General features: G+C 47.1%; 1 protein-coding gene across 2 annotated transcripts; it reads right to left on the reverse strand.

Annotated features, from left to right (window-relative positions):
- Window positions 1-465: 465 nt before the first annotated feature.
- Window positions 466-5413, reverse strand: CD24 (CD24 molecule). Of its 2 annotated transcripts, none has more exons than XM_055243471.2 (2): window positions 5237-5413; window positions 466-2489 (listed from the first exon to the last, which is right to left on the reverse strand). In XM_055243471.2, exons 1-2 carry the CDS (start codon window positions 5303-5305, stop codon window positions 2313-2315), a joined length of 246 nt encoding a protein of 81 aa, XP_055099446.1. In that variant the 5' UTR covers window positions 5306-5413; the 3' UTR covers window positions 466-2312. The 2 variants fall into 2 exon arrangements, with proteins under 2 accessions (XP_055099446.1, XP_055099441.1); XM_055243466.2 differs by lacking the exon at window positions 5237-5413 and adding an exon at window positions 4316-4540.
- Window positions 5414-11110: the final 5697 nt, after the last annotated feature.

The following is an 11110-nucleotide window of genomic DNA, read 5'->3' on the forward strand; positions in this document are numbered from 1 at the left end:
CACACGCTGTTCCTTCTACCAGGGAATTTTCCTCAGATCCTCCTACAACTGTCTTGTCATTTGGATCTCAGTTTAAATGTCCAAGATCACGCTACTGCACTCCAGCCTGGGCGACACACTAAAACTCTGTTTTAAAAAAAAAAAAAAAAAAAGAGAAAGAAAGAGAAAAATACTGAGGTATATCCTTACGGTTTAAATTAACAGACTTGGGGGCCAGGCATGGTGGCTCACGCCTGTAATCCCAACACTTTGGGAGGCCAAGGCAGGAAGATCACTGGAGCCCAGGAGTTCGAGACCAGCCTGGGCAACATGGTGAAACCCTGTGTCCACAAAAAAAAAAAAAAAAAAAAAAAAAAAAAAATCCCCAAAATTTGTTTTTAATTATTTTTAAAAATTTTAACAGGCTCATAGAACCATGATTACCCACAAAGTATTCCTTATACTGGAAAAACTTAAAATGCAAGATTGCTCTTTCAGCCATTTCTTTTTATTTACAGTTTCTGTTCAATGCAAATCAATTCCATAACATAAGAAGTTACTATGAATCAAAGCGTAAATACACAAACACAATATACAATCCAAAATAGATGTACAGCATTCTGGAATAAAGCAAAAGAGTGTTCATTCACACACACAGTAGCTTCAGAACTGTTCAATCTGTTTGTTCCCACGTAGTTTTCTAAAGATGGAAAAAAATGACTTTGGTCATCAGGACTACTGTGGCCATATTAATTAGATTACTGGAACATCTAAGCATCAGTGTGTGACCATGCGAACAAAAGACTTCGGGGAGTGTCTATTTTTAAAAAGGTTTCTGTGTGTCAATGCAGTTGTAAAAGATTTACTGCAGAATCAAGCCCACTTTTAGGCTTAGGACCAGATTCTAACTATCTAAAAATATTGACTGATAACAAAAAGTGTTCCAAATGTGGCTATTCTGATCCATAGTTGTTTTTTAAAGAAAAAAAAATGTATATACAGAAAGAGTATAAAAGTTTTTGTGAATTTAATGCAAATTAGCTTCCAGTCTTCACTTCCCAAATACCTGATTTATAGTTTTGACTCCTTTACATTTTTGCCTTAATTTCAAGATTTGTAATTTTGCCTTCCCAACAGATCGTTTTTCTTAATTGTAAAAAGTATTCAACATATGCAGAAATAAAAAGCATGTTGACAGCTGAGTGCGGGGGTTCAAGCCTGTAATCCCAGCACTTTGGGAGGCCAAGGCAGGTGGATCACCTGAGGTCAGGAGTTTGAAACCAGCCTGGGCAACATGGTGAAACCCTGTCTCTACTAAAATTACAAAAATTAGCCGGGCATGGTGGCAGGTGCCTGTAATCTCAGCTACTTGGGAGGCTGAGGCAGGAGAATCGTTTGAGCCCGGGAGGCAAAGAGTGCAATGAGCTGAGATCGCACCACTGCACTCCAGCCTAGGTGACAAAGTGAGACTGTCTAAAAAATAATAATAATAATAATAATAAGCATTTTGAAATTAGTCGTGGTCAATGCAATTCTACTCTTTGGAATCCGTTTAGCTAAATGAATGTAGTGCTCTTGTTGAATGGAAATAGGTGATAGGAAATGCCTACCATTTGACTCTATATGGATAATCAAGAGTTGCTCAGGATGCTTGGATCTGGGGGTAGATTCTCATTCATCATTGCCCTGGCACATGTCAATTACTACATAAAAGGTCAAATGCAATGTCAAATCCAAAGCCTCAAGAGGAAAGTGAGTTCAGTTCCCAAGAGAACAGCAATAGCTCAACAATGTAAAACTTCATCTAGAGCGTATCGGCATTAAATTAGTGCTGTCGAAACAATATGTTGAGGAATTGCAGTAACACCTGGAAGTTCCTTCTCATGTACATATAAATAGAATCATGGAAGCTTTTTATATTACCTGTTTTATGGCCTTATAGAATTAATGAACCAAATGAAAACTGAATCTCCATTCCACAATCACATCCTTTATTTCTATTCTTATTTTCAAGGTAGTATTAAGTGTCCATATTTCTCAAGCCACATTCAAGGAAATCATGTCTTAACTATTTTGGATGTTGCCTCTCCTTCATCTTGTACATGAAACTCCAACAGATTTAATATTGGCATCCATCATCTAGTCAAACCTCTCACATGTTCTTCAAATCAACCAAATTTGGGATTCTCAACATTTTCTGTGTCAATAAAAGGTGTGGAATTAGTAGATTCGATGAAGACCTGTTTTTCCTTGCCACGTTGGACTTCCAGACACCATTTGGATTGGGTTTAGAAGATGGGGAAGTTTAGAAGATGTTTCTTGGCCTGAGTCTCTTAACAGTAGAGATGTAGAAGAGAGAGTGAGACCACGAAGAGACTGGCTGTTGACTGCAGGGCACCACCAGCTGCCTTGGTGGTGGCATTAGTTGGATTTGGGGTAATCCCAAAGTTGGAAGTATTCTGGGAGGGGTTACTTGAAGTTGTTCCAGTAATTGTTTCATTGGAATAAATCTAAAATACATAAAAAGTTACATGGATAAATTTCCACATCACAGCTACCTCCACATACTCTCATATAAAATTAAAGTAGGTGATATATTCTTAGATTGCTCTCTTACCATTGTTCTCTTACCCAACATCATTAAATTCTGAATTCTTGCTCAGCCCACCAAGGTCATTCTCTTTAGTTTCAAAACAAACTACCTAGAGATGCCTCAAAAATGCCAAGTCGCAACAAGAACAAAAACGTTATTCAATAACTATAACTCCTGTTTTTATTTCTTTGCAAAGGAAAAAAGGACCAAGTTAACTAATTCAGTTTCCAAGATTATATTGACTTAATGGCATTGCAATAAGGTCTATTTTCCCAGAAAGGGGGAGACTTTAAAGTTGCACAAAAAATGGAGATTTTTAAATATTGTAACTGAGACTTATGGAACTAGAATTCATTGGGTCACTGTCTATCCTGGATTTGCTAGGTAACTTTCACATACTCAATTTAATACAGCCTTGGTAACTTAGCCTTTTCCTTAAGGGGGAAATGCAGTCTTATCTTCTTCCTTGAAATTTGAAATAATAACTCTTCTTAAAAATGGCCACAATATTTGTGTTAAATTGAAAAAGAAAATGAGTTTTTCCTTTAAGGTAGAATGACTTCAAGAAAACACCATGCAGTCGGAACGATTTCACAAAAGACAACGAGAGGTTATGGTGTTAAGTTTCACCAGCAGCAGCCTCACTGGTCACTAAGCTCAGTGCTGTGGCCAAGAACCAAGGTTCTCCCAGTGTCCCAGCGTCTGAGTGGCATCATTCACCACTGATTTTTCAAGCCACGAAATGCACAGTCCAGTAGGGCACGTGATAATCTCTCCTTTGTCATGGAACAAAGGCAGATCGGAGTTTTCAGCCCTCACTGCAAGGGAGGGTTTACAAGGGCTTCTGATTACAGGCGGGAGGGAGGACGTGGCACCAGGCAACAGTCTAGGCCCCGTGTACATTTGGCTGCCTATTAATCCAAAGATAAAGCCATCCTACATCAGCACCAGCTCCTTTTGTTGTAAAATCCATAAGGTCATTAAACAAATATTGACTAAAGAAATGTACAAATCCTATCCAAAATAGATTAGTGACAACAACAAAAAAATCTTGATCAAGTCAAATTTATTTATCGGGCACCTACTGTGTGCAATATTTAGTGTGTCCCATCAGGAAACGGCACTCCCAATAAAGAAAAGCATTCATATGGTAATTTACTTAAAACAGGGTGCCTGTTTTGGACACCTTGTTTGGGATCCCTGAAAGTAACCTGTTCTTTATTCATACAATGAGTTTTACTGCAGCAGGTAATGTTTTCTTTTTAAAACCCGGTGTATCAATCTGAGGATCTAAAGATCCTCTACACCAACAAAAAAATTATGTTCATTAAATTGACACTAAACAAAATTTTCTCTCCCAAGCTAGATTTATTCGCATTATTAAAACTTCTCACTTACAATGTTGGAGGAAAAAAATCTGGTCGGAGAGAAGATGGGGCGGGGAGTGGAGGGGGCCGGTTTCTCGCGGCCGCGCCCCTCCCCCATCAAAGAATTGAGGAAGGCTCGGGAGCGCAGCAGACTGGGAGGAAGACAATAGGGTACGGTTACCCCGCCAGCGGTGGGGAAGAGCGCTCCACACTCAGGCTGCACTCCCAGGTGAGCCCGGACGTTCGATGTCTGGGGACGGAGGACGCAGCGCGCCCAACTTTGGGGGAGAAGCCCCAGAGACAGTCCTCGATTAACCCCAACTGAAGGCTCTGGAGAGCCGTCACTCCCATCCTCCAAACCCGAACTGACCCAAACAAACATACCTTCTTCGCCCCCCGCCCCCGCTAGGGTCTCCCAGGCCCAGCCCCCGGTCTCTCTCGCCGGCGCCGTGCATCCATACACCCTCAAGGCAGCGCTGCGCGGCCCCCGGTACCCGCACCCGGGGCGAGGTTCCCCGGATGGAGGGTCTGGGGAGACGGCGCTGGTAGCGGCGACCCGGACAAAGCCTGGCGGGGACTCGGGACAGAATCGTCCCACCATGCTGCCTCCCCAGAACTAGCCAATCTGGGTTAAAATAACATGGGGCTCCTAAGATGACAAGCGATGGACGTGAAAGGTTGCCTCGCAGAGAGCGCAGCGTCAGGAGAGAGTCCCCGCCTCGGCTTCAGCCCCGAACCTCCCGGGACTGGGGTTTAAAAAGAGCCAGAGAGCCGTAGCTTCTCCGGGATCCCCAATCCAACTCCGAGGGTGGAGGATGGGCGTGAGCCGCCCTCCCCGAAAGGGACCGTCGCCTCTCTTTGTGTAGAGCCCGGGGAGTGCGAAGACACTCCCAGAGGGAAGCGGGTCCTCAGGGACCCAGGGACGACGTCCCCCGGGAGCCTGAGCTCTCCAGGCACTAATCCCTGCAGGCACCTCGGGCCCCTGGGTGAAAGTGGGAAGTAGGCACCTGGCTGCCTGGGAAGGGACAGTGTGGAACCTGTGGTGGGGCAGGGTCCTCAGCCCGCGCGCGGAGCTGCATTGTTCCCAGGGCCGTGGGAGGGAAGGGGGCAACACGCAAGGGAATGGAAAAATGGGGTCCACATGGCCCTCTCCCCTGGTCAGCTAAGCAAGATTCTCTCCCGGTCCCTGTCCGTGGCCCGAGGTAGGGGCGCAGGACGGTCCCCCGGGACCGGGTCCATCTCCCCTGCCCCCACCCCGGGCACGGCCCTCGAGCCCCGCCGGGTGCCAGGGCCTCACCTGCGTGGGTAGGAGCAGTGCCAGCAGCAGCAGCCCCAGCCCGAGCCTAGCCACCATTGCTCTACCCATGTCCCCTCCGTCGGTGCGCGGCGCGTCTCGCAGGATGCTGGGTGCTTGGAGAACCGCTGGCTCCAGGCGGGCGCAGGCAAGGTGGGGAGCGCGGCGAGCCGGCGAGACCTTATATACCAGGACAGCCACAATAGCCGTGACGTGGCGCCGCCCGCCCACCCTGGCTCCCCTTCGCCTCCGCCCGCCTCTTCCCCGCCTTCCCCACCCCGCTCCGGGTTCCCCAGCGCCCCCGCCGCCGCCGCTGCCACCGCCACCACCGCTCCGGCCGTCGCGGGCCGGGAGCCCCCCAGGCGAGCGCCGCTGCAGGTGGGCAAGCGCCGCCGGCTGCGGGTACCCGGCTGGTTTCCCCGCCCCGGCTGCGGGCTGCAGGCAGGCTGGCACAGGCGCCCAGCGACTCCCACACAGGACCCGGGGCACACACGCGAGCCACACACGCCGCGCTGGGGGCCGGGCCCAAGTTTCCTTTGTTTCCCAGGACCTGCCATCTTACCCCCCAAAAGAAAAGTCCGTGCTTCCGCTGCGGCGGGGTAGCCGCCGGTCCTGGAGCAAGTGCGTTGCCACCCAGACAGCAAAATGCGCCCCGGGGACCCGAGAGGGGCCGCGAATTCCAGTGCGACCGCGTGGGGGTCGGGCGCCGGAACCCCTCCGGCAGGGTTATCTCTCGGCCCGCCGCAGAGGAAAGGGGAACGCGCCGGGCGTGGCGGGGACGCGGGCCGGACGCTCACCCTGGCCGATGGGACCCGGGCGCCTCCTAGGGCGAACCCTTCCCGGCTGGTCGGCGCAGCTCGCAGGCGGTGTCCGGGTCCGGAGCGATCTGCGCGCTCGGCCCCGCGGCTGCGCCCTCCCTGAAGCCCTTGCTTTGTTCGGTGAACGCCTCGTGTCAGCCAGGCGCAGTGAGCTCACGAGGGCGTCCCGGGTCCGCATCTTCCCAGGAGCTGGGGAGCCGCTCGCTGGGCGCGGACCCGCTGCCTGACGCTGCAAACTACAGGGTTTCGGCCCCCCGCGCTCCTGCCTGCGGCGGGCGAGGAGGAAACGGCCCACCGTGAGGGTTCCCCCTCCGCGGCCCTGAAGCCCCCACCGCCCTCCCCGAGCGGCTCTGCTCCCAGGTTCTACTCGGGGGCGGGAACCTCCCCTCCTGGCGGTCCCACTACAATTCACCGTCCCTCTCGAATTCCTGGGGATACACTTTTTCGGTCTCTGTTGCCCGTCATTCGTTTAAAGAGCAGAACCGTTCGGGATAAAGGCATTTACTTATCCGTAGTTGCCATTAGGCAATTTAATGAACTGGCACAAAGAGGAGATTCGTCATCACTCTTTAGATTTTGGTGGAATACTTTTTTCCTATCCATCTTGTTGTGAAAACTTTCAGGCATACAACAAAAGTTGAAGTAATTTTACTGGTGGAGTATTTTGAGTTTAAATTTTAATTGCAAGACTTAATCTTTTTATTGAAGGTTTAGCCCAAGTGTTTTTAAGTCTTTAAAGCAAACAGCAGAGACCAAACCTAGTATGGTTGTAAATTTGTTTAAATTTCAGTTTTGCAGAACATTCTCGTTAGTACTTTTGGTTCAATTTTTAATTGCAAGACTTAATCCTTTTATTTAAGGTTTAGCCCAAGCATTTTTCGGTCTTTAAAGCAAACCACAGAGTAGTAAGATTCTAAATTTGTTTAAATTTCACTTTTGCATAGCAGTCTCATTAAAACAAAGTAAGTTTCAGGGAAGCAAAGTGACAATGAAATCTGCAATAGGTCTGTTGACTGAATAGTGACTGAATCGGTTTGGGCCTTCAAGGTCAGTCACTTCAGCTCAGTAGCTTTCCAAGCACGTTTAAGATGTGCTTGGGAACACAAGAATTTCTGTCGAGCACCAGTGGACTTCCCTGTTTAACAGTGTACCACATTATATCGAAATACTTTGGCCGGGCGTGGTGGCTCACACCTGTAATACCAGCACTTTAGGAGGCTGAGGCGGGCTGATCACCTGAGGTTCGGAGTTCCAGACCAACCTGACCAACATGGTGAACCCTCGTCTCTACTAAAAATCCACAATTAGCCATGCATGGTTGCTCATACCTGTAATCCCAGCTACTTGGGAGGCTAAGGCAGGAGAACAGCTTGAACCTGAGAGGTGGAGGTTGCAGTGAGCAGAGATCAGGCCATTGCATTCCAGCCTGGGCAACAAGAGCAAAACTCTGTCTCAAAAAAAAAAAAAGAAAAAAGAAATACTCTAGCCCAGCTTCTCCATTCCTTTCCCGGGTGAAAAAATGGACTATTTGTGACTCAGGAGTGCCGGGTTCCAAGGCAAGGAACATACTATGTCCTCCACAAGCTGCTTGTTGAACTAACTGGTGGTATTCCTAGGGTAAGACAGCCTCTAAAGACAGACTGCCAGAGTTCAAACCGTGGCTCTGCTAATTTTGCTGGAGACAAAAAGCCTCAGTTCCTTCATCTATAAAATGGAGATAATAACACCATTACTAATTAGTTATTAAAGAGTTATTATATATATAAGTGTTAGAATACTGCCTGCGTCAGAGTAGTAGCTCTCACTTAATATTTGCTCTTCCACTGAAGGTGCCAGGAACCAGCAGGTAATTACCTTCTCTGCCACTGTGTGATACGTGAAAGAATATCAGTCTCCAAATAATTCCCAAAACTGGCAAGGCACTCAGGATCTGTGCTTTGTGAGCCATTTCATCACTCCCTAATGAGACTGGATAATTCACGTAGCAAAGCCCTTCATCTCTGCCCAGGAGTTCCCCCTGGGCATCCTACCAGGGGTGTTGCCCAGGACTTTGACAACTGGAGGCCCAACACAGGTAAGATACTTCTCTTTACAGGTCTCCACCCTACCCTTTTCCTATACAGCTAGAAACTCAGGAAAACTGCCTGATTTTTCCTTTGCAGTTCTTTTGGTTTGTGATTCTTTCTTCCTATTCTTTATCCCCTTCTCCTGGTTTTTCATAGTTTGTTTGCTAATAAAAACTGAGCCACTGCTGGGCGCAGTGGCTCACACCTATAATCCCAGCACTTTGGGAGGCTGAGGCAGGCAGATCACATGATCAAGAGATCAAGACCATCCTGGCTAACATGATGAAACCCCGTCTTTACTAAAAATACAAAAAAATTACCTGGGCATGGTGGCACATGCCTGTAGTCCCAGCTACTCAGGAGGCTGAGGCAGGAGAATCGCTTGAACCCAGGAGGCAGAGGTTGCAGTGAGCCAAGATCGTGCCACTGCACTCCAGCCTGGATGACAGAGCGAGACTCTGTCTCAAAAAAAAAAACAAAACCTTAGCCAATAATAACTCATGCCACTAACAAATTGAGACTCTTAGCAGTTATCCTGAACTTTTTGTTGAGACACATGGCCAATTTCCATTTTGTAGAGAAAGTGTGACATAGAATGATTTTGAAACAGATCGATTGCATAAATTGATGTATGTGTGGAAAGTTATAACTTTAAGTTTTCATAGCTTTCATGAGATAGTATGAAAAACTCCCTCATTTGATGCTGGTTCTCTTCTGAGAATACTGAGGGAGGAGCAATGCTTACAATTTCTATTTTTTTTTTTTTTTTTTTGGAGACGAAGTCTTGCTCTTGTTTCCCAGGCTGGAGTGCAATGGCGCGATCTCGGCTCACTGCAACCTCTACCTCCCGGGTTCAAGCAATTCTCCTGCCTCAGCCTCCCGAGTAGCTGGGATTACAGGTGCCTGCCACCATGCCCGGCTAATTTTTATATTTTTTTAGTAGAGATGGGATTTCACCATGTTGGCCAGGCTGGTCTCAAAATCCTGGCCTCAGGTGATCTGCCCGCCTCAGCCTCCCAAAGTGCTGGGATTACATGCATGAGCCACCATGCCCAGACAATGCCTACAATTTCTAAGGGCAGACCTGAGACCAGACTGGCATAGCACATAGTGGATTCTGGGGTCAAACCTGGATTTGAATCCTGCACCACCACTTTCTTTCTTTCTTTTTTTTTTTTTTTTGTAGACAGGGTCTCACTCCGTCATTCAGGACAGAGTGCAGTGGCTCATTGCAACCTTCACCTCCCTGGTTCAAGCCATTCTCCTGCCTTAGCCTCCCGAGAGGCTGTGTCTTGTCTACGCAATATCCACTGCACCTGGCACACAATCAGTATTTGCTGGTTGAATGGACTAATATTAAGGAAACAGGTTAATTTGCTTTTTAAGATAAAATAATAAATCCTGTTTCTAGAGGAACAGAAGACACAGGGGTTAATTATTTGACATTTTTAGCACTTTTTGGCAAAATAGGTATGAATATAATGTGAATCCAATAAAGGTGTTCCATCTGTGCTTTATAGCACAAATAGTGACTGGAATAATCAAATATTTAAATTCTGTTCTACAACATGATACAATTCTTAGTTGTGTTCATAATACTCTTTTTTTTTTTTTTTTTTTTTTTTTTTGAGATGGAGTCTCACTCTGTCGCCCAGGCCGTAGTGCAGTGGCGTGATCTCGGCTCATTGCAACCTTCGCCTTCTGGGTTCAAGTGATTCTCCTGCCTCAGCCTCCTGAGTAGCTGGGACTACAGGCGTGCGCCACTATGCCCGGCTAATTTTTGTATTTTTAGTAGAGACGGGGTTTCACCATGTTGGTCAGGCTGGTCTGGAACTCCTGATCTTGTGATCTGCCCGCCTCCGCCTTCCAAAGTGCTGGGATTTGGGCGTGAGCCACCGCGCCAAGCCCTCTTTTCCCTCTTAATTCTGTGCCACCCTGCACTTGGTTGGCATAAATGGAATATTTCCATTTATCCTGGTCTTTTAGTGGAGCTTTGTTCTTCACTGCCAATCATGAGAAGGCAGTGAAGGTAACAAAGTGAGTTTGCATTTCTGACTGATGAGGTCCTAGGTCCAGTAGCTGCAGTATGTTGAATCAGCTGGTGGCGTCCCAGCCGGACTCTCTGTGTGGACGTGCTGCCCCCTGCTGGCCACTGAGACCCTACGTGCTCACTGTCAGGAAAGCAAAAACAACTCTTGTGCTGAATGTAAAAAGCCCTGCATTTTGGAATCCTTATAAAGCTAATAAACCACGATGATTTTCTTTGACCATTACTTCCTTTTTCCCCCTGTAGAGTCACTCAAATTCTCTTAAACCTCATTGGGACCAGAAAACAAATGTAAAGAGAAAGAATTGTGACTGTTTTCAGATGCAAATTGAATAATAGGTTGCTTACCTCTAAGCATCCTGGGGTGTTTGAAATAAAAGAAAGAAGCAACTCTTAATCTCTTCGGCCAGAATTTAAATTTGGTGTCTCCCGTGTATTGGCAAGGATGCAAGAAAAGTCTTTCTCGTCGATGCTGATGGGATTATGGAAAGGAATTTGACATCTCTCAGTATTAAAAATGCACGTTCTCCTTATTTTAAGAATTTAACCCGGCCGAGCGCAGTGGCTCACGCCTGTAATCCTAGCACTTTGGGAGGCCGAGGCGGGCAGATCACCTGAGGTCAGGAGTTTGAGACCAGCCTGGCCAACATGGTGAAATGCTGTCTCTACTAAAAATACAAAAATTAGCCAGGCATGGTGGCACATGCCTGTAATCCCAGCTCTTTGGGAGGGTGAGACAGGAGAATTGCTTGAACCCAGGAGGCAGAGGTTGCAGTGGACCGAGATCATGCCACTGCACTCCAGACTGGGTGACAAAGATGAGACTCCGTCTCAAAAAAAAAAAAAAAGAATTTAACCTACAGATAAATTTCTACAAATGCAGAATAATGTATGTTCAGGGATTTGTTGCAGCACTTTCATATCATGAAATATTATGAAGTCATTA

This window comes from Symphalangus syndactylus, chromosome 2 (genome assembly GCF_028878055.3).
Source record: "Symphalangus syndactylus isolate Jambi chromosome 2, NHGRI_mSymSyn1-v2.1_pri, whole genome shotgun sequence".
NCBI classification, from domain to species: domain Eukaryota; kingdom Metazoa; phylum Chordata; class Mammalia; order Primates; family Hylobatidae; genus Symphalangus; species Symphalangus syndactylus.

Bases quoted from the DNA above. Each gene is read 5' to 3' on its own strand.
- CD24 (XM_055243466.2), bottom strand. From the start codon at position 4,540: ATGGTGGGACGATTCTGTCCCGAGTCCCCGCCAGGCTTTGTCCGGGTC. The intron at 2,490-4,315 runs GTTTGGGTCAGT...TATGTATTTTAG, and splicing joins GGGGCGAAGAAGGTATGTTT to ATTTATTCCAATGAAACAAT.